This window comes from Syngnathus floridae, chromosome 9, assembly GCF_059516105.1.
Source record: "Syngnathus floridae isolate MCC-2025c chromosome 9, RoL_Sflo_1.0, whole genome shotgun sequence".
Lineage (NCBI taxonomy): Eukaryota > Metazoa > Chordata > Actinopteri > Syngnathiformes > Syngnathidae > Syngnathus > Syngnathus floridae.
The window spans coordinates 12,109,315-12,131,946 of NC_142421.1; the positions used below are offsets into that span (position 1 = coordinate 12,109,315).

Below are 22,632 nucleotides of genomic sequence, written 5' to 3' on the forward strand. Positions count from 1 at the left end.
CATGGAACTATCAAGGAGAGATGGCAGGGGAGATTTTTAAAAAGCGAGAAGTTCCCCGGAAAGGTGTTGACTTCTATTTCTTAATTCAGACCACGGCGATGCGCAAAACTGTAGTAGCTACAGAGGTGTTGTTATGTTGATTAAGCAAAGCATGAAGTTATCGGAAAGAATGTTAGAAGCGAGGCTTGGAAATCTACTGGCCAAAATAATGGAGAGTGTGGCAGAGACAGATGGTTGGTGGTACAGAAAGATATGGAAACGATCGCTTTGCAGTCGCGGCCCCTAACAGGAGCAGCCGAAAGAAGTGGAAGATGAGAAAGAAAATGTGAAAGAGAAATACATAAACAAATAACGAATTACATACGTAAAACAAATAACGAAATACATACATACATATATAGTACATACATATAGACAGACAGACATTGAACAATTGCCCATTCGGCCACTCAGCCCTTCAGTCAGTCACTCAATGAATCACTCAATCAATAAACCAACCAATCAATCAATCAACCACCCAATCAATCAATCACACAGGTGTTAACTAATTTGTAATTGTATTGTATTCTAATCCTACTTTACCTTTGTATAAGGCACAGGTGTCAAACTCAAGACCTGGGGGCCAGATGCAGCCCGACACATGATTTTATGCGGCCCCGAAGACAAATTGTGCTTTTTATTCATGAGTCATTACTCGAATTGCAAATTGTCTTCACTTTTAATAATATTTTATTTTTAAATATTAGACCAGTTTTTATTTGTCTGATTTGAAAGCGAGTTACTTGTCAGTTTGTTTTGTAGCTTTTACTCTATATAATATGAGGTGCTCACACATGTATTTGGGTATGACAGTCATACCGGTCCTCCGAAAGAAGCTATGACTACACTGCGGCCCGTGAACAAATGAGTTTGACCCCCCTGGTACAAGGGATAGCCTTCTCATTGATCAATCACGTATTTTAAATCATGCTTTTCCTCCTTTGAAGCGACTATGTACTTCAAACCCAAACGGCACCATTTTATAGGGAAAAAACTTGTTGAATCTATTTGTTTTCGACATAATACTACCGCAATCATCTTAAATTTGTTCAGTTTATCAATCCCTTCCATTGTTTATCCTGCAAATGAATCACGTGAATAATGTGTTATTCAAACTTTAACGTTCATAATCCACCTGTTCCCAATTTGTTTGGAGTCTGTATGTTATTGTTCTAATTTTTTACATTTAATACTCTCCCACCTATTTGATCCTATCTTGTGAAGGTCTACAGTTTATTATGAGCTATTTTGAAACTCTTCACACTTGTTACCAGGCTTTGGCTCCATCTCATGATGTTGTCTCCCATTCACTTCATTTCTGCCGAGCTGCTTCTTCTCCTCCGTCCAGCATGTTGAAGACTTAAAAACCATCAAATCTGAAAACACTTAAAATCTCACAATTCCCCCCTTTGTTTTTTTTTGGTTTTTTTTCTACCTCCCCCTTTTGACACATTCTAAAAAATGTGTCACAATGGTTAAAAAGTAAAAATAACAATATCCATGGTGACATACCCATCGCCAGCTGGACTTCGGTGTACCTCCAGATGCCATCCTAGCCTGGAATCACCAATTCTCAGTCCCTGAAACTCGACTGGCAGCATCTCACATGGCTGTATGAACAAAAGCCACCACCCACCTGTAGCTGTGCATGCAGCTCTCCGTACAATAAACATCCATAATACCAAAAAATAAAATTCATGATGATAAAAATAATCCACACATGGGCGCATGTCAAACGCATGAAATAGAAAATTGGAGCCTGCCGAGCCTGTCATGAAACCGATCACATTTACAAACTCGTTATGAAAAGTAAGGGGTTAGTTGTTAATGCATGTTCACAGACATGACACAAAATTCTCCAAGACTGCAGTTGACAACCTGCAAAGTAAAGCAAGTTTAACAAATAAAGCACAATCTGCTCCCTGGGTTGCTGTTAGAGGCTGCAATACAATTAGGTAAAACATCAAAACAAAGCAAGTCATCACAAATTCCGTCACATACATTTCGTCACACTGTCAGGTAAGTCCAGAATTGTTGTCATACACTGTCTTGGCTCAGAGTCTTGATTGTCAATGCTGGTATAGTCACGTCTGGTCATAATCTTGAAATGGGCCTTCTCCATTGAAGTCTTTTGTTGTCAATGGTGCCCCAGAGTAATCCTAAACCCATATTTAGTCCAAAATGAGCCCTGATCAATCTTGCTTTTATCAAATCTGTAGTATCTTTATATTTTTCAGGTGAGAGGAATGTTATCCTCTGCTGTGATCACATCACCCCAACCTTGAATCATGTTAACCATTTACAATACAGAAACCCCATCCCAAGTACAGACTTGACATTCATACAGCATTACAGACAAACTGTCATCCCACAACACACACATAAAACATACAATATTACATTGTAAAAAGAACCCTCCCTATGCAAAATTTTCTCCTCAATTAAAATTTCCCTTTTTATTTCAAATATTAATATTAAAATTAATATCTAATTGTCTGGTCTCCTGTCCTCACATCGTTTGCCAATATGCATAATACTGGAACATGATTTAACTCCCCATTTAGTTTGCTCACATCTCACACTTAGACTATTTGACACTTTGTCTTGAGATGTAACTTCAATATTTCCACCTTCTCATATTTCTTCCACTAAACAGTTCCATTTTGCTTTCAGTTTAAATTCATCCCTCCAAATAACTACCTCTGGCAAAAAACCAAAAATTTTTAGAGCACTCCCTTTTACTGTCACCTTGTTCCTTCATTCATCTCCTCACAAGCATTGCTGACTCTCCTAAGAAATGATACTGAAAATAATGTTTAAAAAATATACACAGCTTCCTCCTGCCACTTACACTATAACCTTGGATTATCGTTCTCATTTTTTGTTGATGCCAATTCTTAGAATTAAAAAGAAATACTTACTCTTGATAATTGAGTGACGCTATATCACAAATTTTGAAAACCTTCTTCCATGTTCCCCATTTGTTCCTATCAAAACCAATTAGAAATATTTTTGCTGTCATGATCATCATTGTGGCCCTCACACTTATTGTTCTTGTATTTTAAACTGGCAATTTTTGTACATTTGGAGCCCTTTGAGACTTGCTTGTGGGCTATATAAATAAATTTGAATTGCCTTGACTTTATTATTATTCAACTTCTTCTGCATTCCTCTTCCTTTTATTTTAATCTTAACTACTTCCACATAATTCATCTGATTTACTCCATTACACTTTTAACCTCGTAGATTCAAATTCAAATTTCACATCCTCACTTCCAACATTGCGGTAAAATTTTGCAAAGTTTCATTTTTTCCCTTCTAATTTCTTCTAGTTTTCCTTTTTTCTTCTTTTTTTTTTTTTTTTTTTCCACTGACTCAACTCATTTCAATTTTTTTTTAACTGTTCATCTTATGCCTACCTATTCCAAAACTTCCCACTCCCCAAATTTCAAATTTTCAACTTTAAAATTCACGCCCAATTTTACAAAATTCTTTCTATATTTTTATCAATTTTCTAGCCAATTCAACACGTTCCAAATTTAAACATAATCTTGTAGCTTTCCCCGAATTTTTATTCAGCCTCTTCGCTTTCACACGCAATTTCTACAGAAATGAATAATTCTAGTTATTATTGTTAATCATCTGTGGCCCTCGTAAGGACAAGCCGCACCAGTAATGGATGGATGGATGGATTGTTAATCCTAACCCCAAATGCCTATCATAAATTGCCATTTAAATCAATTGTCGCAAGGGTCATGTCAATGTATTTGTTATTTAAAGCCCTACTGTATTACTATTTTGCCGACTATCCAGAATTCCAACTTTCTTATGGCCCCTCACCCCTTCAAGCTGAAATATGCATCCTATAAGTCAGTCGCAGTTGATGTGTAATTAAATTCTGTTGTTTTGATAAAGGTCAATTAAGTTTAGCAATTCAGCCTTCTGTTGCCCGAATCCAAATTTTCACTGGTCCAATTATAAAATTTCATTATTTCAGTTAGATTAATTATGTCTTCGAAATGCTAAGTTACATATAAAAATTTATGATTCAAATGATTTAATTTCTATTGATCAATGTCCACTTTGCAAAGTTTCTGATCACGCTGTTGTGTAATTTGTCAGTGCATCTTCACTGTCCCTATCTATGTATTTTTTTTTTTTTTTTTTTATCCCCGTTTCAGTGTCAATAAGCAGCCTTATTATTCCCACTTTTATCAAAACTCCTCAGTTATGTCTGCCCCAGCACCCAGACACACTTCCATCCCTTTTGTCCCACACTCCACCAACTTTGTAATGCTTCAGCAGTCTTTAGCAATGTGTCCAGTTTGACTTCATGTGACTCATGCAAGTCTTTAGCAGCCTCCCCTCTTAGATTCTCATGATGATGATTCAGGGCTGGACCGTGTAGGTATAATTATATGCTTCAAATGTTTCTTTTATTTATTTAATATGTGAATATACTTGTCTGCTTATGTACTTTATTCAATGAGGTTTGAGCATATCTGTTTTTGTAGCGAGGCAGGACTTTTTGTATTTCGACCTCATTCCTTCAGAAGGATACAAAAAGCTAGCTCAGAGATTTCAGCTTTCAGATTGCACTGTGAGGAACATCGTGAGGAAATGGAAGACCACAACCACAGTTCTAGTTAAGGCCCGGAGTGGCAGGCCAAGTAAAATCTCAGATAAGCAGAGGTGAAGGATGGTGAGAACAGTCAAAGTCAACCCACAGAGCAGATCCAAAGACCTACAACATGATCTTCATGCAGATGGTGCCACTGTGCATTGTTGAACTATTGCTCACTTTGTACAAGGAGATGCTGTATGGGAGAATAATGCGGCAGGAGCCTTTTCTGCGCACATGCCACAAACAGAGTCACTTGAGGTATGCTAAAGCACATTTGGACAAGCCATCTTCATTTTAGAATAAGGTGCTGTGGACTGATGAAACTAAAATTTTGTTATTTGGACATAGCAAGGGGCGGTATGCATGGAGGAAGAAAAACACAGCATTCCATGGCAAAAACTTGCTACCCACGGTCAAATTTGGTGGTGGTTCCATCATGCTGTGGGGCTGTGGGGCCAGTGCAGGTACTGGCAATCTTGTTAAAGTTGAAGGTCGCATGGATTCAGAAGATTCTTGCAAACAATGTTCAAGAATCAGTAATAAAGTTGAAGCCACAACAAGACAACAACCCCAAACACTGCTCAATTTCTACTAAGGCATTCATCCAGAGGAACACGTTCTGGAATGGCCATCTCAGTACCCAGACCTGAATATTATTGAAAATCTCTGGTATGATTTAAAGCAGGCTGTCCATGCTCGGAAACCATCAAACCTGACTGAATTGGAGATATTTTGTCAAGAAGAATGGTTACAAATACCTTCAACCAGAATCCAGACTCTCATTGGAAGCTATAGGAAGTGTTTAGAGGCTGTTATTTATGCAAAAGAAGGATCTACCAAATATTGATCTCATTTTTCTGTTGGGGTGCCCAAATTTATGCACCTGTCTACATTTGTTTAGGTAATGATTGCACACTTTCTGTAAATCCTATAAACTTCATTTCACTTCTCAAATATCACTATTTTTGTCTGCTATACGATATAGTTAACTGAAATTGCTGATCCGAACAACAAATGATTTATAAAGTCAAATCTTGCCAATGATCAGGGGATCCCAAACTTTTGCATACGACTAGATAGATAGATAGATAGATAGATAGATAGATAGATAGATAGATAGATAGATAGATAGATAGATAGATAGATAGATAGATAGATAGATAGATAGATAGATAGATAGATAGATAGATAGATAGATAGATAGATAGATAGATAGATAGATAGATAGATAGATAGATAGATAGATAGATAGATAGTTAGTGCTGGATTCTGTCCACAATTTAGGGAGCGCGTTATCTGCGCCTCACGGCAAAAGCCTTTGCCAATCACCTGTTATCCAATTTACTCACTGCGTGCTCGTTTGATTTCTTCAGATTTAGGAAAATGCAAAGACACTGAAGCAGAAATTAGACTTACACAGATTGGTTGAGTTCAATCACAATTCTTGTTGAAAAAGCTCTGTTTTCAGGAAAGTACAATACAGCGCTGGGCCCTTCAAGAGCGGAAAGTCTCCATTCAGAAAAGACAAAGTCCAAGGTTGTTAGATCAGTTTTATATTCAGTAGCACATTGTGGGCCGAGATTGATGGGTGATGAGTCTTCGGGGTGGGGCAAGTTCGAAGGAGAGTCTGCTTGCATGGGAGTGGTGCTGGTTATGGCCGATTCGGTGTGTAGGTGGGGGGCTGTTGGCGTGTGTGTGTGGAGGGGGACTGTTGTCCTCCATCCCGTTTTTCGGCCTTGGCGATCATCTTTGGCCGAGTTCTCGGTGGGGGCTGTTGTCTTCCCTCCCGTCTTTCGGCCTTGGCGATCATCTTTGGCCGAGTTCTCGGGTGGGGCTGTTGTCTTCCCTCCCGTCTTTCGGCCTTGGCGATCATCTTTGGCCGAGTCTTTGGGTGGCTCCTTCTGGCACCTGCTGGTTTTATCTCCACGTGACCTTCCTGTGAACATTCTTCTCCAATCTTGGACATGCACTGTCGTACCTCATTCTTTCAATTTTGTCATTTTGTACGAAATTATGTTAGCTTTTGGCTGTGACATCATTAATCTATTGCTGTTCTTTTGATACATCATGTCTTTGCTTATTCTTAGTTTAATCATGCTTCCAACCGTATCTTTTCTTTGTTAGGCAAACTATTTCCCTCTGTGCAGAGCGTTCAGTAGTAATCAAAAACTGGCGTCTAGCATTAGTCAAAACATAAGATACAATCAAGTACTGAACGGTCAAGACGACTCTGGCCGTGTCCATGATTCAGAGAAAAAACATCAGGCATGCATTACACAGTTCCTTAAGGGTCATTAAGCTATTTAGGCAATATATCAAAAGTCATTTGTTATTTCAAAGTGCTCAGAAATATATATCAGATCATAAAGTTATAAAAACCTTTCTCATCACCACTTATCAAAAATGTCTAGTTATGTCTTCTTTATTGATTTGGTGTGTAGGTATAATTATATGCTTAAAATGTTTCTTTTATTTATTTAATATGTGAATATACTTGTCTGCTTATGTACTTTATTCAATGAGGTTTGAGCATATCTGTTTTTGTAGCTAGGCAGGACTTTTTGTATTTTGACCCCATTTCCTGCAATAGATAGAGGAAAAAATTATGCTGTAATGCAATAAATACAGAACGATGAGTTACTTAAAAACGCACTTGTGTAGCATTTACTCTTTAGTTGAATTTGTGTGAAAAGACCCTCGCCAGCCTCCGTCGTCTGCGTTTGTTTTGTTGACATTTTTTGTCCTCTCTTCCGTTAACTGACTTGTCCTCAAGTTAGCAACAAAGCTCACATAGAACGACGCAATGCCTTCAACATTCACGCCAGCTCGTCAAATTACGACTTATTTTAGAGCGCAATAAGCGCAATATGACAGTTCCGTGGTTGACCGACCCGTCGTGTTTCGTCGCTATGATGCCGCGAGGAATCGACAGTTAGCTTTAGCCCGTTAGCAGCCGTGCCAATTTAAACTAGAAAAAAAACCACACACACATGGAGGGCGTTCTGTACAAATGGACCAACTACATGACAGGTGAGTCGCCTTTCTGAGTTATGGGTATTCACAATATGTCTCATTTGAGGACAGGCCCATTGCTATTGTCTTAATAGTCATGAATGTTGATTGTGATAGAATTACAATCGTGTTAAATTAGAGCCAAGACACTAATTACAAAGTAAATGCAAAGTCCGGCCCGCGGGCCAAATCCGGCCCCCGGTCATATTTCATACGGCCCACAGCGTCGGTCTTATAATGTATTATTCATGGCCCGCCTGCACTGTCAAACTGAATAATAAAAAATAAATCATGAAATTTGGAACTGTAATTCCTCCTATTGCTAAAGGGTGGCAGCACCAGCCCTCTCCGCACATTTCTGCCATGGCAACTGCAAAGAAAACGAGGAAAGTTGACATTGAGGGCCGACGCTTTCAAGAGAAATGGGAATTACAATACTTCTTCACTGAAAATCAAGGCAATTGTGTTTGTCTTATTCGTAAAGAGACTGTTGCCTTGTTTAAGGATTTCAACCTAAAGAGACACCATCAAACTAAACATGCTAACACATACGACAAGCTAACAGGGAGTGACCGCGCTGATAAAGTGAAGCAGCTCCAAGCTGAACTGGCATCACTACAGCGATTCATCACGTGGGGCTGTGAGTCAAACGTAAATCAAAAGTAAAAATTACTTACTATTAAATATTACGAAGTGGCCAGGTTAATACTGTTGAAGGTTTGAACCTGTAGACGTGTCACAAACCATTACTTTCTGAAAAATATTGTAAATGACAAGAGCAAAATTCACTTGTTTTAAGTTTTAATAATAACAGACAACTTTGCATTACTTATAACTCCTGTTTAAAATGTTCATGAGGCAAAAATAATTTTAAATTAAATTATTTCATACAGTTTGTTCAATGTTATCTGACTCTTCAGATATGAATGAAAGGCAGAATTTGTGTTTTTAAAGTTGTTCACATCTGTCTGAGTGGCTTATATTTGGTTATTTTGTCATTTAAAAAAATAGACAATTGGGACAATGAAATTTGTTTCATAACAGTATGTATTTGCATCAAATTTCTGTAGTTAAAAAATGTCTGAAAAAAGTATTGGCCCCCGGGCCCCTTCACTTTATCAAATCTGGCCCTCCTTGCAAAAAGTTTCATGTAAGTCTTACATGATGGTGTTACGCTAATTGTTTGACTACTTGTTTGACTACTTATTTCAGTAGCTCAAGAAATGAAACTCACGGAGATTTTTTGCACGATGTTTTTCTGAAGAAAAATTAGAAACAATTTTATATATGTAATAAAAATCTATTTTACTTTTCTTAGTAAGTTGTAATCATACAAATTATGTTGTAAGATTTAAAATATGACATTGTCTAGTAAATCTACATAATACAAGAAATTGATTTTTTTTTTTTTGAAACTCAGAATTCTTTTGTTTTTCAAGTCCCTTGAATTGTGCTCCATAAATCCAACTTATTAGAGAAAAGCCCAAAATATATATACAAAGCTTGAAATAATACTATATACCAGGGGTGTCCAAGTCCAGTCCTCGAGGGCCGCATTCCTACATGTTTTCCAAGTTTCCCTCGTTAAACACATCTGTGCAAGAGCCTGATCATTGAATCAGGTGTGTTTAATGAGGGAAACTTGGAAAACATGGAGGAATGCGGCCCTGGAGGAATGGACTTGGACACCCCTGCTATATACAATGCAAATATTTGAGAAGAATGAGCACTGCGAGTATTTTTAATCACATCGTATGTAAAGAAGTCATCATAAGGTATTCAGAATTGGTGACTGTAAGACGAATACCGTTCTGTATTTACTCACACGGAAGTTTCTGAAGAACTGAAAACCCTTGAACCCTTATTTACTGAAAGATGAACTGTTGGAATTTTGCATCGCATATTTACCTTTCATTGGAATGGACATTGCTGTTTGATGTGCATCTTCATAATGTTTTGGATGAATTGAATAGTATTTCTTTGTGTGCACACACACGTGCGTCAGGCTGGCAGCCACGCTGGTTTGTGCTGGAGAACGGCGTCATCTCATACTACGACAGCGAGGACGACGTCGGCAAAGGAAGCAAAGGCTCCATCAAGATGTCCGTCTGTGAAATTAAAGGTTGGTTCATCAACATTCGTCGAGTGAAAGCAAGCGGACCTGACGTGGCTCCGTTTCAGTTCACCCGACCGACACCACACGTCTGGAGCTGATCATTCCCGGCGAGCAGCATTTTTACGTGAGGGCGGTCAATGCAGCAGAGAGACAACATTGGCTGGTGGCACTCGGCTCCTCTAAAGCCGGAACCTTGGACTCGCACAGACACAGAGGTACGCATACGACATCCTGAGCAATCAAATCAAACTACTCATTCAAGTGGATGATTGGCCACCCCTGATATGTGGATATGCGTGTGCGTTGCAGGTCCGGACTGTCTGCGCACCAAAATGTCTGAGCTTCGCCTGTACTGCGACCTGCTGGTGCAGCAGGTCCAAACCATCCAATCACAGAGCAGCGCAGAGCCCAAGGGCACGCCCACATCCGAGGTTTCAAACGAAACGAAAACACGGTTTGTTTGTGCCTGTTTCAGCTTGGGCGCCAGCGGAAGCTCACTTTTTCCACCTGATCCCCAGGCCTCGCTCCTCAGCGCCACCTGCACCACCTTTATCCGGACACTGGACGAGTGCATGAGCCTGGCGCAGCAGAGCCTCGCGCCACGCCCGCAACCTCCTGAAAGGCTCAGCCGCCCTCCTAATGTGCGTGCGTATGTATCGTATGCAATGTGTGTTTGAAGCGTACAAAGACAACATACATCATTGAACGTGTACCTCCTGACAATGATGGTTTTAAGAAGATCGTGCAGGGATAGACTCCAGCATGGACAAGCGGTTCAGAAAACGGATGGATATTGACTATTCCGTGTTGATGCGAAATGTTTGGTGTCCAGATGAGAAGATCAATCAGTCACCCCGGCACGTCCATTTTGGACAGGTCAGTGCAGGCGCACACTCCCACTTTGGGCTCCCACCTGATTCTGTCCTTCAGGCTTTCCCGCTTGCTGATCCCTCTTTCAGCTTCTTTGCAACTCTTCCATGTTTCAGGCTTATTCTTTCTGTGTAAGGTTCTCTGCTTGTCATTCCTTTAAACGGCCCTTGTCTTAGCTTTGTAACGAATGGATTCATCAACTAATTGATCATTTAATTATTTGGTAACTATTTTGGTAACTCGGTAACTTCTTTTTTCAAACAGCGGCCGATACTATTGCCCATTTTCTTGAGATGTTACAGACCAAACCAATGACTGTGTCAATTAACTTATGTTTGTCTATTTTCCACTCATGCAAAATAACGGTCGGTGTATTGTTTGTGCGTCGTTGAGGTGCGGCTTACTGAAGGAGAGCTCCAGCGTATCCAAGCCACGGCGGGACCGGGCCAGCTCAGACACTTCAGAGTTGACGTATAAAGGTGCCAGCAAGTTTGGATTTGGTCTTCACGTTAAAAAGATGTAGCGCAAAGCTGATTTCCAAATAGAACCCATTTTGTTACAAATCGGGCAAACAAACGACATTCAAGACAACCGTTCAGTAATCTACCGTAATATTAGTTGTGGCTTTGCTTTTTTTTTTTTGCAGAACATAAAGAATATATGCCAGTGATAATAAGTGAACGGTCCGTTTTTAAGAGAACAGCCGTGTTGTTAGTGTGAGCAGCGCACAGGAGGCCTGGCTGAGCATCATTCAGCAATGAATAAAGCGACCAGGTGTTTGTGTTCCAGGATTGCCGGACTCATCGCACATCCCTGAGGAACGAGGGGTCGCGGCCAGTCTAAAGACCACACCTGCAGACACGGACACAGACCTATCCATCTGAAGGTCGGAAGGTGTCGTTTTGATGCAGACGCCGTGAATGTATTTTACTTGCTCTCTCTGTGGGAGCACACCTTTGGCAAATGAGCACTTTGGACGTCGGTTCTTTTATTTATATTTGCCCATGGGACTCAGAACTTGAATTCCTGCTGCGGCAAGTGGGACCAAAGGGGACGCTGTCCTTCCGGCCCTCGCTCCCATCCGCACAACAATGTGAACACGTGGCGCCATCTTGTGGCGATGGTCGCGGCTTCGATGTTGCTGCTGCCTTCAAAGACCATGCCTGTGTTGGGACTTATTTTCTCATGAGCGATTTTCAGTTGGTTCATTGAAATGTTCACAAAATCTAAATCTTTGTACCGTGTCGCAGCAACTGCGCTCAGAATCAATCACATTCTCTCCCTCCCCCCTTCCATGAATATGTGCTATCGTGTTTTTGATCTATTCCCAATAGCGCCAATGTGAGGGCGGCGCAATGCACGATTGGTACTTGTAGGCAGCAGCTGGACTCCATTCATCCACTTTTTACTTGCCGCTTGTGCACTTTTTCCTTTTCTGGAGGGATTGGGATAACTGTGTCGCCATGGCAACAGATTCGGCACTTAACCATATGGCGTTAAAAAACACTGCACTAAAGCACCTAAAAATAATCTGAATTATGATATATTAAAAAAAAGTGTTTTTCTGGATGTTATGATACCCCTGAATAAAATCAGACACGATTCTAAAGCATCTGTTCAAGTAGTTCATTTATCTCACTGAAGTTTTGATTTAACAGCTGTTTTGAGTCACATGCAATATTGTGTGCGTGCACAAGAACCAACACCCGTACAAAAATTACTTTCCGTACAGGCTCTCCCAAAAATGTAAACACTCTTTGACCACCCATTACTGTACTCAGAATTCTTCTTTCCACTAATGTTTTCCCATAAGCAATTCCACTGTTGTGTGTGTGTTTACAGAAGGTGTGTGCATGTGTGCTCTTGGTATTTGTTGTTTTTGTCTCAATGAGCAAGCTTCACCCACGATGGCATCCGTGCCGGATGCGGTCTGAGCTCGCCTGTTGAAAAGGGCGTGAACACAAATAAGAAATTGAGCAGTCGCCCCCAAAGGTATTGGCATGGAAAGGTCAGTCAGTTCCTTTGTTCAACTTTTTTAAATGAGCAAGGTCTTGCTGGATTCCGTCCACAATTTAGGGAGCGCGTTATCTGCGCCTCACGGCAAAAGCCATTGCCAATCACCTGTTATCCAATTTACTCACTGCGTGCTTGTTTGATTTCTTCAGATTTAGGAAAATGCTAAGACACTGAAGCACAAATTAGACTTACACAAGTTGGTTGAGTTCAATCACAATTCTTGTTCAGACAGGTCTGTTTTCAGGAAAGTACAATACAGCGCTGGGCCCTACAAGAGCGGAAAGTCTCCATTCAGAAAAGGCAAAGTCCAAGGTTGTTAGATCAGTTTTATATTCAGTAGCACATTGTGGGCCGAGATTGATGGGTGATGAGTCTTCGGGGTGGGGCAAGTTCGAAGGAGAGTCTGCTTCCATGGGAGTGGTGCTGGTTATGGGCGATTCGGTGTGTAGGTGGGGGGCTGTTGGTGTGTGTGTGTGGAGGGGGGCTGTTGTCTTCCATCCTGTCTTTCGGCCTTGGCGATCATCTTTGGCCGAGTTCTCGGGTGGGGGCTGTTGTCTTCCCTCCCGTCTTTCGGGTTTGGCGATCATCTTTGGCCGAGTCTTTGGGTGGCTCCTTCTGGCACCTGCTGGTTTTATCTCCACGTGACCTTCCTGTGAACATTCGTCTCCAATCTTGGACATACACTGTCGTACCTCATTCTTTTAATTTTGTCATTTTGTACGAAATTATGTTATCTTTTGGCTGTGACATCATTAATCTATTGCTGTTCTTTTGATACATCATGTCTTTGCTTATTCTTAGTTTAATCATGCTTCCAACCGTATCTTTTCTTTGTTAGGCAAACTATTTCCCTCTGTGCAGAGCGTTCAATAGTAATCAAAAACTGGCGTCTAGCATTCGTCAAAACATAAGATACAATCAAGTACTGAACGGTCAAGACGACTCTGGCCGTGTCCATGATTCAGAGAAAAAACATCAGGCATGCATTACACAGTTCCTTAAGGGTCATTAAGCTATTTAGGCAATATATCAAAAGTCATTTGTTATTTCAAAGTGCTCAGAAATATATATCAGATCATAAAGTTATAAAAACCTTTCTCATCATCACTTATCAAAAATGTCTAGTTATGTCTTCTTTATTGATTTGGTGTGTAGGTATAATTATATGCTTAAAATGTTTCTTTTATTTATTTAATATGTGAATATACTTGTCTGCTTTTGTACTTTATTCAATGAGGTTTGAGCATATCTGTTTTTGTAGCGAGGCAGGACTTTTTGTATTTTGACCCCATTTCCTGCAGTCTGTTTCAATAGATCACTTGAAAAGTGATGTTGACAAATGAACTTGAAGCATTTCACATTTAATGGCATGACCCTTTCTTGCGCTCCAGCTTCACTTCTGCAAAAGCGGACACGATGACAGCGATGACGATGATGTCTAAGCAAACATTTAAAAAGTGGCTTTGGGCGCGGTCCCTGGCTCAGATGGACGCGGCGATGAACAGAAGACAGGCGCTCGGCCGTCAGTTTGGGCTTCACGTTTTGGATGTCTTTGTCATATTTCTCTTTAACGTGCGTAACAATTTGCCACTTTGTTTACTTTGGGCAGGAGGAGCCGAGGAGCAACTCGCAGCAAGTCCAAAACCACGCAAGGTAACAGCACAAACGAATGTTAATGTTACTGTTACTTTTGTGTCAAAACCAAATGCCAGCAACATCAAAATAGAGTAGCTACCCCGACCTAGGTTTTGGAATTGGTTTGAACCTGAACATTGCGCTTAGATATACAGGAAAAGAAAAAAAAGACTGAATAAACGATTTATGATTCACTGAAAATGGCAAAACAATGTACCTCAATGAATGTTCAAAAACATTTAAAGGTTAAATGCAAGTGTGAAAGTTATGTACATACAAGTGAAGTGTACACTACTTGAAAAGTCAAATGGAAGGTGTAAAAAGAAGTTAACCGTGTGTGCGTGTGTGCGCGCGTGTCTGCGCGTGTATGTGCGTGTGTGTGTGTTGCATTCCAGGCCCGGTGCCCTCCAGAGTTGGTGGTTCTGGCGCGCTGCAGGGGTTGTTACAAACAGCCCAAACATGCCACCAAGGCGGCAGGACCCTTGGAGGATCAATCGTCCTCCAGTGAAGAAGACGACTATGAATTGGAATGTGAGCCGCCAGCAGTGAGCGCCAATGAGCACGAGGGACCCCGGGCCAAGTGGCAGAGCGAACCGCCAGACTCCAGGACCACCGGCCTGCAAGGTGACTGCTGCCTAATTCCCTTGCCCAGAATGCATACGGTACCCAATCTGCACACATGAGAAAACAAACACAACCAATCTATGTGTAAGATCATCATGTTTTCCACACGTCATGTTTTATTTTTTATTGTCGCTGTTGTCATTCGTGACGAAAGTGGCCAAAGTTTTTTTCTCCTTTTACGATATTCATTTCACAAATTTGCATCAGTAAAAAGTTCATATTTTGTCCATAATTCATTTGATAACTTCATTATGGTTCATATACGTTGCATACCTTTAAAATGGCATTTTGCCACTTGCTGTTGACTGAAAATGACATCATATGTGTTGAGGCCAGTCAAGACTCAGCTTGTGAACATTTGCTGAGCCATGATTGGTTGGTTATCAAATGAATTATAGACAAAATCTGAACTTTTTACTTATGAAAATTGCAAAATGTGTCCAACAATTCCCGCTGAAAGTGTTTCCCTTTATTGCCCCTCAGATGGCGCGTCCCCCCCGACTCAGGTCCAGCATTCACCTGCAGAGGGCGCCAGCCAAAACACGGACCCATAAGGCAGCCTGTCATGTCACACACGTGCGCTCTTCCCCAAAGTCGCGACCAAACATGCCTCTTGCTAGTCATAATCATTATTTGTTGAAAATTGAGAGCCCGTCACAGGTCAGCTGATTGTCTTGATCGCTCATGTACACACACACACACACACACACACACACACACACACACACACACACACACACACACACACACACACACACACACGCATTGTTAACTGTACACTGAAAATGAATGGGTCATTATAATAAGATGTTCCTCCGTTGGAAAAAAAACAGCAGCAACCGTGTCTTAGGTTCATTCTTCCCTGTTGAAAAGTGTCAAAACATGTTCAATTTGCCTAACCTGAAACCTTAATGCCTGTTTGAAACACCATTTCTGGTTTGGATCCCTAATTTGAAAACTGTCCCAAAGTCCTAATTTAAATCTCTACCTTCTTAGCGTTTCAAATGAAATCCTGTACCTTTAGTTTCCCTCATGATCATCATATCGACCTGCCTACCTATTTGAAAGTCAACCTACGTTCTTGAAAGCTTAACCCTGTGTTGAAACCATAACCCTCATTTCACATCGAAATTGCATGAAACAAAGTCAATCATCTGTCAAATAAATAAATAAATAAATAAATAAATAAATAAATAAATAAATAAATAAATAAATAAAACACAAAAAGTGGGGGTGACACTTTTGAAACTACTGTACAAAAGCTACATTGGCGGCGCCCGAGTCGATTAGCCTTACTGCACGCTGCTTTCCGTAATGGGCCGCGGCTCAGACCACTCCCTCTTCACCGCACACGCGCGCACACACAGACACGCATGCTCTCTCTCGCTCTCTGTGTCGATCTTTCTTTGTTTGTTTGCACGAGCGTCGGACCGCAATGGAGCCCAGCAGCCCCAAGAAGATCCAGTTTGATGTCCCGCCACTGCAGGGGCACTTGGACCCTCAGGCCGCCGAACACGTGAGTGGGCCAAGCCACCATCAATGGGGCCTCTCTCTACTTGGAATGCGTGCGGGCGGTCATGCGGGCGCCACTCTCGTCAACAAGCCATTGCAGGCTCTTGAGTGTCAAATAACATTCGACCAAAAACACTTTTTAAAAGTGACACATTTTGAAAATGGGTGGTGGACGCATCAATGGCCGAGTTTTCCAGCGTGTCTTTCCCAGGAAGCGGCTTCCAACTGGTCATCACTTGCTGCTCCACAGCGATGAAGATGAGGAGGATGATGCCTAAATGACATCATGTGTTTGTGTTTGCGGGAGGCTGAACAAAATATCGTCTGTCCGAAATGTAAACACGAACGCAAAGTTCTTGTCTGCATTCAAGTGGAACAAATCTGATTTAAAATTTTCCAAGTGGCTTGCAATGCTTCATCAATGCGCCACGCTGATAGTGGGCAAGTTGTTCAGCAAGTACACGCACAAAATTCTTTCTGTATATTCTATGTGTGTTCTACAATTTTACAATTTTCGTGATTTTACCTTGGTAATACTTTCTAAACATAGATTATATTTGACATTCACAATTATGGATATGGGTCATAATTGCTTTTATTGCATTGGTATCAGAATATATCATAATTGTACCATTACTTTCCTTTTCCTTTTTCCTTTTTCCTTTTTTTCTCTCGCTGAAGAACAAAAGTCAATTGTAGTAAAAAATAACACTGAAGATATTTACACAGTGCATGAATATAATTAACATGACTGTTGTTGTCAGGGAGAATCAGTCTTTTGCATGCAGTTTAAGTGATGGCAACAGGACTCGGTGGTAAACACTGACACATTGACTCATCAGCTCCTTGCTTCAGCATTTTATTCACTTGGAAAAGTCTTTTTCTCCACCCGACTTTCTGTTGACCTTCTTTCGACTCTTCAAATACTCTTTCGAGTCATTCAAATAAACTTGTATGTGTGCTTTTGTCAGTAAATCTTTAGAGCATACAACTATTTTGAGAATGTTAATATACATATATTCCCACTGTGTGTCACTCTGAACCAATTTGTGTTGATCGTTTTATAGCGCAGTTAACATAAGTGTGTTTTTTCCATGTTGTTTTCTTCAGATACGTCGTAGACGACCGACACCTGCAACTCTGCAAATATACAGACAACCAGGTAACACACACATGCGTGCACATGCGCACACACACACACACACACACACACACACACACACACACACACACACACACACACACACACACACACACACACACACACACACACACACACATTGCCTAACTACAGGTAATTGGCGCTTTGGCAACACTGTTTGTGGCAAACAAGAACCTTTTGAATGTGAGCAGGACGGAGGGGGGGCCTTGAGGGCTGGGGGGCATAGTAGGGCTATAATGGGGCCTTTATTGGATTGGAGCTACAGCATTTGGGAAGTGATGTCAGTTAGTGTGAAGACTGAGCTGATGGATGCTGAGCATGCACGTATGTGTGCACACTCGTGTGTGTGCGTGCGTGACTGACTGATGGAGTGGCGGGCTGTGTTCCATTTTGTGAGCTCAGCTTGGCGAGTTTTCTCATGCAAAGTGTCCAAACAGCATCAAGTGTACAACAGAGGAGTTCACAGAGTATAATGTAATGTCTAGTCTGTAAAGTGAGTCTGAAAAGTCAACACAACCCTCTTCAAACACCTTTTTTTTTTCAGGTGGAAAAAAAAAGAAGCCTAAATGTGAAAACCTTTAAATGTGTACATCCCAATTCGGGGAAATAAAGGAGTGGTTAAAAATAAACAATTCAGATGAAGTTGTGGGGTGGGATTATGACTTGTTGTTGTCAAATTGTCCACCCGTTTGTGGCAGAAAAAGACCCAACGACAAAGCGGTTCATAGAAGTCAAGCTAGGGTGAAGACAACATTAAAAATGGTGGAAGAGTGTGCTCACTTATGCAACCACCGTTGTTTAGTTTTACATCCCTCCTCAAACAGATTTCATTTTCTATTCAACTGAGTCGCACAGGCTCTGGGCTGCATAAGTAGTGTCAGACGTTTTGAAATCGATGATTACCGTATATTTCGGACTAAAAGTCGCTCCGGAATATACGTCACATTAGCCATAAAATGCACAATAAAGTGAAAAAAAACATATATAAGACGCACCGGAGTATAAGTCGCATTTTGGGGGAAATTTATTCGACAAAATCCAACACCAAGAACAGACATGAACGAGCAACAACAGGCTAAACGATACAGTATGCTAACGTGACATAAGCACAAACGAAGAGCTGAGAATGGGCCTTACGTAACATTTACAGTTATCCAAATAACTATAACATAAATAACACCTTTATCAAACCATCTGTGTCACTCCAAATCATTCAATCCATCGATCATCCTTTATGTAAACAATGTGATTGCGATGTGCGCCGTGCCGCTGATGCCGATTGCAGTTCAAATTATTCCACAGGCCCATATAACAATATATAAATTATATATCAAATAACTATTATATAAGCAACAATATTATCAAACCATCTGTATCACTCCAAATCATTAAATCCATCAATCGTCCTTTATGTAAACAATGCCGGGTGCGCACTGCGCCGCTAACGTAGGACTCGTCTTCAGTTACAATTCAAATTATTCCACAGGCCCATATAATTATAAACAACAATTTTATCAAACAATCTCTGTCACTCCAAGTCATTAAATCCCGTGATCAAATCCTTTGTCCTTTATGTAAACATAATGCTGATGTCAGTTGCAGTTCAAATTACAGTAATCCCTTGCTACATCGCGGTTCGTTTATCGCGGTTTCACTACATCCCAGATTTTTTAATTTTGAAAATTTGTGAATATTTTTTTAAAGTTGCGCCTGTGTATAAGTCGCCCCCCACCCAAACAATGAAAAAAAATGCAACTTATAGTCCGAAAAATACGGTATTTTGCTTTGTTCTAATTAAAAAACAACAACAACAATGCCGTGTCTCTGTTTTGTGTCTCGTGCAGAAGCTGGAGATCAGAACAACGCCAGTGGAGGCTCTCAGGTTTGTACGCGTGCACATACGCACACAGTAGAATGTGGAATAAGGTTTTTGGTGTGTCTGCCCTTTGCAGTCTGTAGATGGCGCTCACAGGAAGCAAAGCACCTTGGCCCCGCCCACCATTAAAGGTAAACAGTTCATTGTAGAATATCAATCATAAATTGGAGTTAAGCTCCAATTCTGGAACACATCGCGGTGGAAGATGGTTTGTGTGTCCGTGTCACAGTTCTGGAGTTCATGGTTCCGACTTTTGAAACTGAGAGTTCTATTTTTACAAGTGGCGCATAAATGTGTGCGGAGGTGCGCTCGACTGGAGTGTGGTAATTTCGCAGACGCACACGAGCTGGCTCATTCAAAAAAGGGCAGTCTGTGCTGTAGTAAGTGTGAACACAGCTGATTCAGCTTGACCGGGGAATTGCGAGTTGGTTTCCTTCCTTGTTGTATTTGTGATGCGGCATGTCCACAAAGAGATGAAAAACAACAACAAACTTGATGCACTGCCTTCTAACAGTCAGGCACAAAGTGAAGACCTTAAAAGCTTTTCTTCTATCGATTCACTGAGAGTGTGTGCGTGTATGCGCGCGCCAGCTTCTAAGTGCTTCACAAGCAGCGTCAGTATTTAAAGCGGAGCAGCAGAATTTCCCCCATGCGGAATAAAGCTAAAATACTGCAGTGAATTGCAAAGTTGGATCAATGTAAAATTTCATGATTTCTGACCGTTGCGTGTGGAGTTTGCAGCACAGTGTGAGATTCAGCAAGCTATTACTTTTCAAACAGCATTGTGCACAATTAGTATTGGTTGGAGGGTTTCATTTGATTGCTATGTAAATTTAATGTAATTGAACTGCACATTTTTAATGTATGTAGATGCATTCTTTAATTTGTCTATTTTAATTTCATTAAATTTAAATTGTATGTTCATAATTTGATGTAGTTGCGTGTTTTAGTTGAATGCAAATTTTATTCAAATTCCTTTATTTTTGATTGCCGTTTACATTTAATTATATTTTGTTTTGTTTTACTATGCAGATTTAATTTAATAGATTTATTTATGTATTTTTTATTTTAATTCAATTTCATCTCATTCAATATGAGAATTTATCACGCAAATCGGATTTTTATTACTTTTGATGCAAGATTTATTCAATTGATACAAATTATTTTCTGTTACATTTAAATGCGAGTTGTAATGTATGCATTTTTAAATTATTGTTATTCAATTTAATGTGTTTTCTGTCTATTTTCATTTATTTTTAACTTTAAGGTATATAATTTGTTGCAAATTATTTATGAAATGGTTTGGATGAAATCTAATTTAGTTTCAAGATTTTAACTGGACTTGATTGAATTGAATGGCAAACATATGGAGGCGCTGTGGTTGTCGTTCTCAGACCTTCACGTGGGGGCGGAGCAACTGCCCGACTGTCAGCTGAGTCCAATCACAGCGCAGCTCTATGCCGGTTCCTACCCGTGGACCAATCAGAACAGGCCAGAGGAAGCCAATGGGAACCCGACGGCCCTTTTAGCCAACCACGGAAGAGGCGTGGCGCAGAGCAACAGTTCAGGCGGTAAATTATTAATCATGGAATATTTGTTTTTGCACGGCAAACACTTTTTAAATTATACTGCAATCTGTAATGATTTTGAACATATTAAGCATTTTTTGATCATGCATGCAAGCATGTCTTCCTGGATCTTTTGCCCACAAAGTTGGAAGCACTCAAAATGTGCAACGAGGTATTCCAATACGTGTGCATTTCACAGTCGGCTTGAATGGAACCAACTCGACTAATTTCTGATTCTTACGCATCTCTTTGCTTGGTCCTTTCGCCCTTCCATTTCCTCAGATGTGTCATGTGATTCGCATAAAGAAGTTTCCAGTCCCGACTCGGTCTCTCGGTAGCCGCCGCCGCTGCTGCTGCACTTCGTCCAAGTAACTCTTCCTCTTCTCCTTCTCTTCCTCCTCATGTCCATGCTGCTGCATTAACGGCTTGACAAGAACAACAGCTAGAACCCTGTACAATCAATTTCATGTAAGATGGCATTAATGCACGACATGGCTGTGAATAAAGAGCTATTATTATATGGCAGGTAGAAACATTGAACATATCTTGAATCATTAATTATTATGATTAATATTGTGGCTTTGTGGAATGAGATTTCTCAAATCCAGCCTCATTTACTCATGTTTTGTACCCATTTTGTATCCTCTAGAAATCTTTGGTGCGCCGGAGGGGGGGGGTTGATACATAACACATCTATGAGGTCATCACCCATTAATAATGACGCAACAATGATCACGGAAATATGACGCGGTGGTCATGTGAGCAGCCAATAAACGAGCACGGTGCCATTCTGTTGAGTTTGCGTCACTCTCCGTAATGCACATCCCGAAATAGACGATCAAAAGCCATTACCGACAAAAACGTATTACTACTTTATGGATTACAAGCGCTCTTCATGTTAGAGTTGTATTATACTGCCCTCTTATGGCCATTGTTTGCACACTAAAAGGAGCGAGCGCAATGTCAATGGGTATTGGCGCATGAAATTATGACGCAGTTTGTAACGATTTACTCCGTCCTTTACATTTTATTATTTTTTGTTTAAAAGCAGTACTTTACCGGCTCAGCTGGACATCACATCATTAAAATACGTGCTCCCTTAACATTTTGATTTTTCTTTCCGTCATCCAAGTCAATTGTGAAAAAGAATCGAAGCAACGAGTCCTTTGTTTGTTGACGTGTGTTTTATTGTATTGATTTTTTTTTCAAAACCATTCAAAAATGCGTTTCATCACTAATTATTGAGCTGTTCGTTTTTGCAGGCAAGCTTGAATCTCCCCTACCCGAAGAAGAGGAGGAGGGGGAGGACATCACGCAACAGACTGAATAGAGTGGGTGCGTGTTTGACTAATCGGAATAAAACATACTAGGACTGCAGCACTCTGGTGGGGGTGGCTGATCCTGCACACCCCCCTAACTGTAGTATGACCTAAATTAGCTCAGAGCCCTAAATAAAAAGACATTTTCATGTTTGTTGTCATTTTTTTCCAAGTTGAGCTTAAAAAAATAACGTCTCGAGCGGGTTTGGTCATGTGACATTGATTAGTCCTTCCAACGTGTGCTGCCAACGGCCAATCA

The 22,632-nt window shown here is 40.6% G+C and overlaps 3 protein-coding genes and 1 long non-coding RNA gene across 17 annotated transcripts; 3 read left to right on the top strand and 1 right to left on the bottom strand.

The window, feature by feature from the left end:
• Nucleotides 1-6,088: 6,088 nt before the first annotated feature.
• Nucleotides 6,089-9,221, bottom strand: LOC148393558 (uncharacterized). 2 transcript variants are annotated; one of them, XR_015860193.1, is made up of 3 exons: nucleotides 9,198-9,221; nucleotides 8,353-8,400; nucleotides 6,089-8,045 (listed from the first exon to the last, which is right to left on the bottom strand). It is a non-coding gene; the product is annotated as an uncharacterized LOC148393558 (long non-coding RNA). The 2 variants fall into 2 exon arrangements; XR_015860192.1 differs by lacking the exon at nucleotides 9,198-9,221 and having other exon boundaries at nucleotides 8,353-8,513.
• Nucleotides 7,370-12,270, top strand: plekha3 (pleckstrin homology domain containing, family A (phosphoinositide binding specific) member 3). Of its 12 annotated transcripts, none has more exons than XM_088384207.1 (8): nucleotides 7,370-7,693; nucleotides 9,681-9,797; nucleotides 9,857-10,006; nucleotides 10,101-10,222; nucleotides 10,310-10,432; nucleotides 10,624-10,667; nucleotides 11,055-11,140; nucleotides 11,451-12,270. In XM_088384207.1, exons 1-8 carry the CDS (start codon nucleotides 7,654-7,656, stop codon nucleotides 11,543-11,545), a joined length of 777 nt encoding a protein of 258 aa, XP_088240333.1. In that variant the 5' UTR covers nucleotides 7,370-7,653; the 3' UTR covers nucleotides 11,546-12,270. The 12 variants fall into 12 exon arrangements, 4 of the variants coding, with proteins under 4 accessions (XP_088240333.1, XP_088240331.1, XP_088240332.1 ...); XM_088384205.1 differs by lacking the exon at nucleotides 7,370-7,693 and adding an exon at nucleotides 8,024-8,315; XM_088384208.1 differs by lacking the exon at nucleotides 7,370-7,693 and adding an exon at nucleotides 9,295-9,450.
• Nucleotides 12,271-14,070: 1,800 nt separating this feature from the next.
• LOC148393560 (uncharacterized) lies at nucleotides 14,071-15,710 on the top strand. The gene is made up of 4 exons (XM_088384215.1): nucleotides 14,071-14,199; nucleotides 14,287-14,330; nucleotides 14,708-14,936; nucleotides 15,420-15,710. The coding sequence occupies exons 1-4, from the start codon at nucleotides 14,094-14,096 to the stop codon at nucleotides 15,488-15,490; spliced, it is 450 nt and encodes a 149-aa protein (XP_088240341.1). The 5' UTR covers nucleotides 14,071-14,093; the 3' UTR covers nucleotides 15,491-15,710.
• A 183-nt stretch (nucleotides 15,711-15,893) lies between these two features.
• ppp1r1c (protein phosphatase 1, regulatory (inhibitor) subunit 1C) lies at nucleotides 15,894-22,522 on the top strand. 2 transcript variants are annotated; one of them, XM_088384213.1, is made up of 6 exons: nucleotides 15,894-16,452; nucleotides 17,559-17,610; nucleotides 19,455-19,492; nucleotides 19,563-19,617; nucleotides 20,881-21,057; nucleotides 22,317-22,522. In XM_088384213.1, exons 1-6 carry the CDS (start codon nucleotides 16,372-16,374, stop codon nucleotides 22,382-22,384), a joined length of 471 nt encoding a protein of 156 aa, XP_088240339.1. In that variant the 5' UTR covers nucleotides 15,894-16,371; the 3' UTR covers nucleotides 22,385-22,522. The 2 variants fall into 2 exon arrangements, with proteins under 2 accessions (XP_088240339.1, XP_088240340.1); XM_088384214.1 differs by lacking the exon at nucleotides 22,317-22,522 and adding an exon at nucleotides 21,337-21,662 and having other exon boundaries at nucleotides 16,258-16,452.
• The last annotated feature ends 110 nt before the right edge of the window (nucleotides 22,523-22,632 follow it).

Coding starts and splice junctions, on each gene's coding strand:
- plekha3 (XM_088384205.1), top strand. CDS start 8,039: ATGGCAACTGCAAAGAAAACGAGGAAAGTTGACATTGAGGGCCGACGC. Junction 10,007..10,100: donor GGACTCGCACAGACACAGAG/GTACGCATACGA, acceptor TGTGCGTTGCAG/GTCCGGACTGTCTGCGCACC. Junction 10,433..10,623: donor GGCTCAGCCGCCCTCCTAAT/GTGCGTGCGTAT, acceptor TTTGGTGTCCAG/ATGAGAAGATCAATCAGTCA.
- LOC148393560 (XM_088384215.1), top strand. CDS start 14,094: ATGACAGCGATGACGATGATGTCTAAGCAAACATTTAAAAAGTGGCTT. Junction 14,331..14,707: donor CAAGTCCAAAACCACGCAAG/GTAACAGCACAA, acceptor GTTGCATTCCAG/GCCCGGTGCCCTCCAGAGTT. Junction 14,937..15,419: donor CAGGACCACCGGCCTGCAAG/GTGACTGCTGCC, acceptor ATTGCCCCTCAG/ATGGCGCGTCCCCCCCGACT.
- ppp1r1c (XM_088384213.1), top strand. CDS start 16,372: ATGGAGCCCAGCAGCCCCAAGAAGATCCAGTTTGATGTCCCGCCACTG. Junction 17,611..19,454: donor GCAAATATACAGACAACCAG/GTAACACACACA, acceptor TGTCTCGTGCAG/AAGCTGGAGATCAGAACAAC. Junction 21,058..22,316: donor GCAGAGCAACAGTTCAGGCG/GTAAATTATTAA, acceptor TCGTTTTTGCAG/GCAAGCTTGAATCTCCCCTA.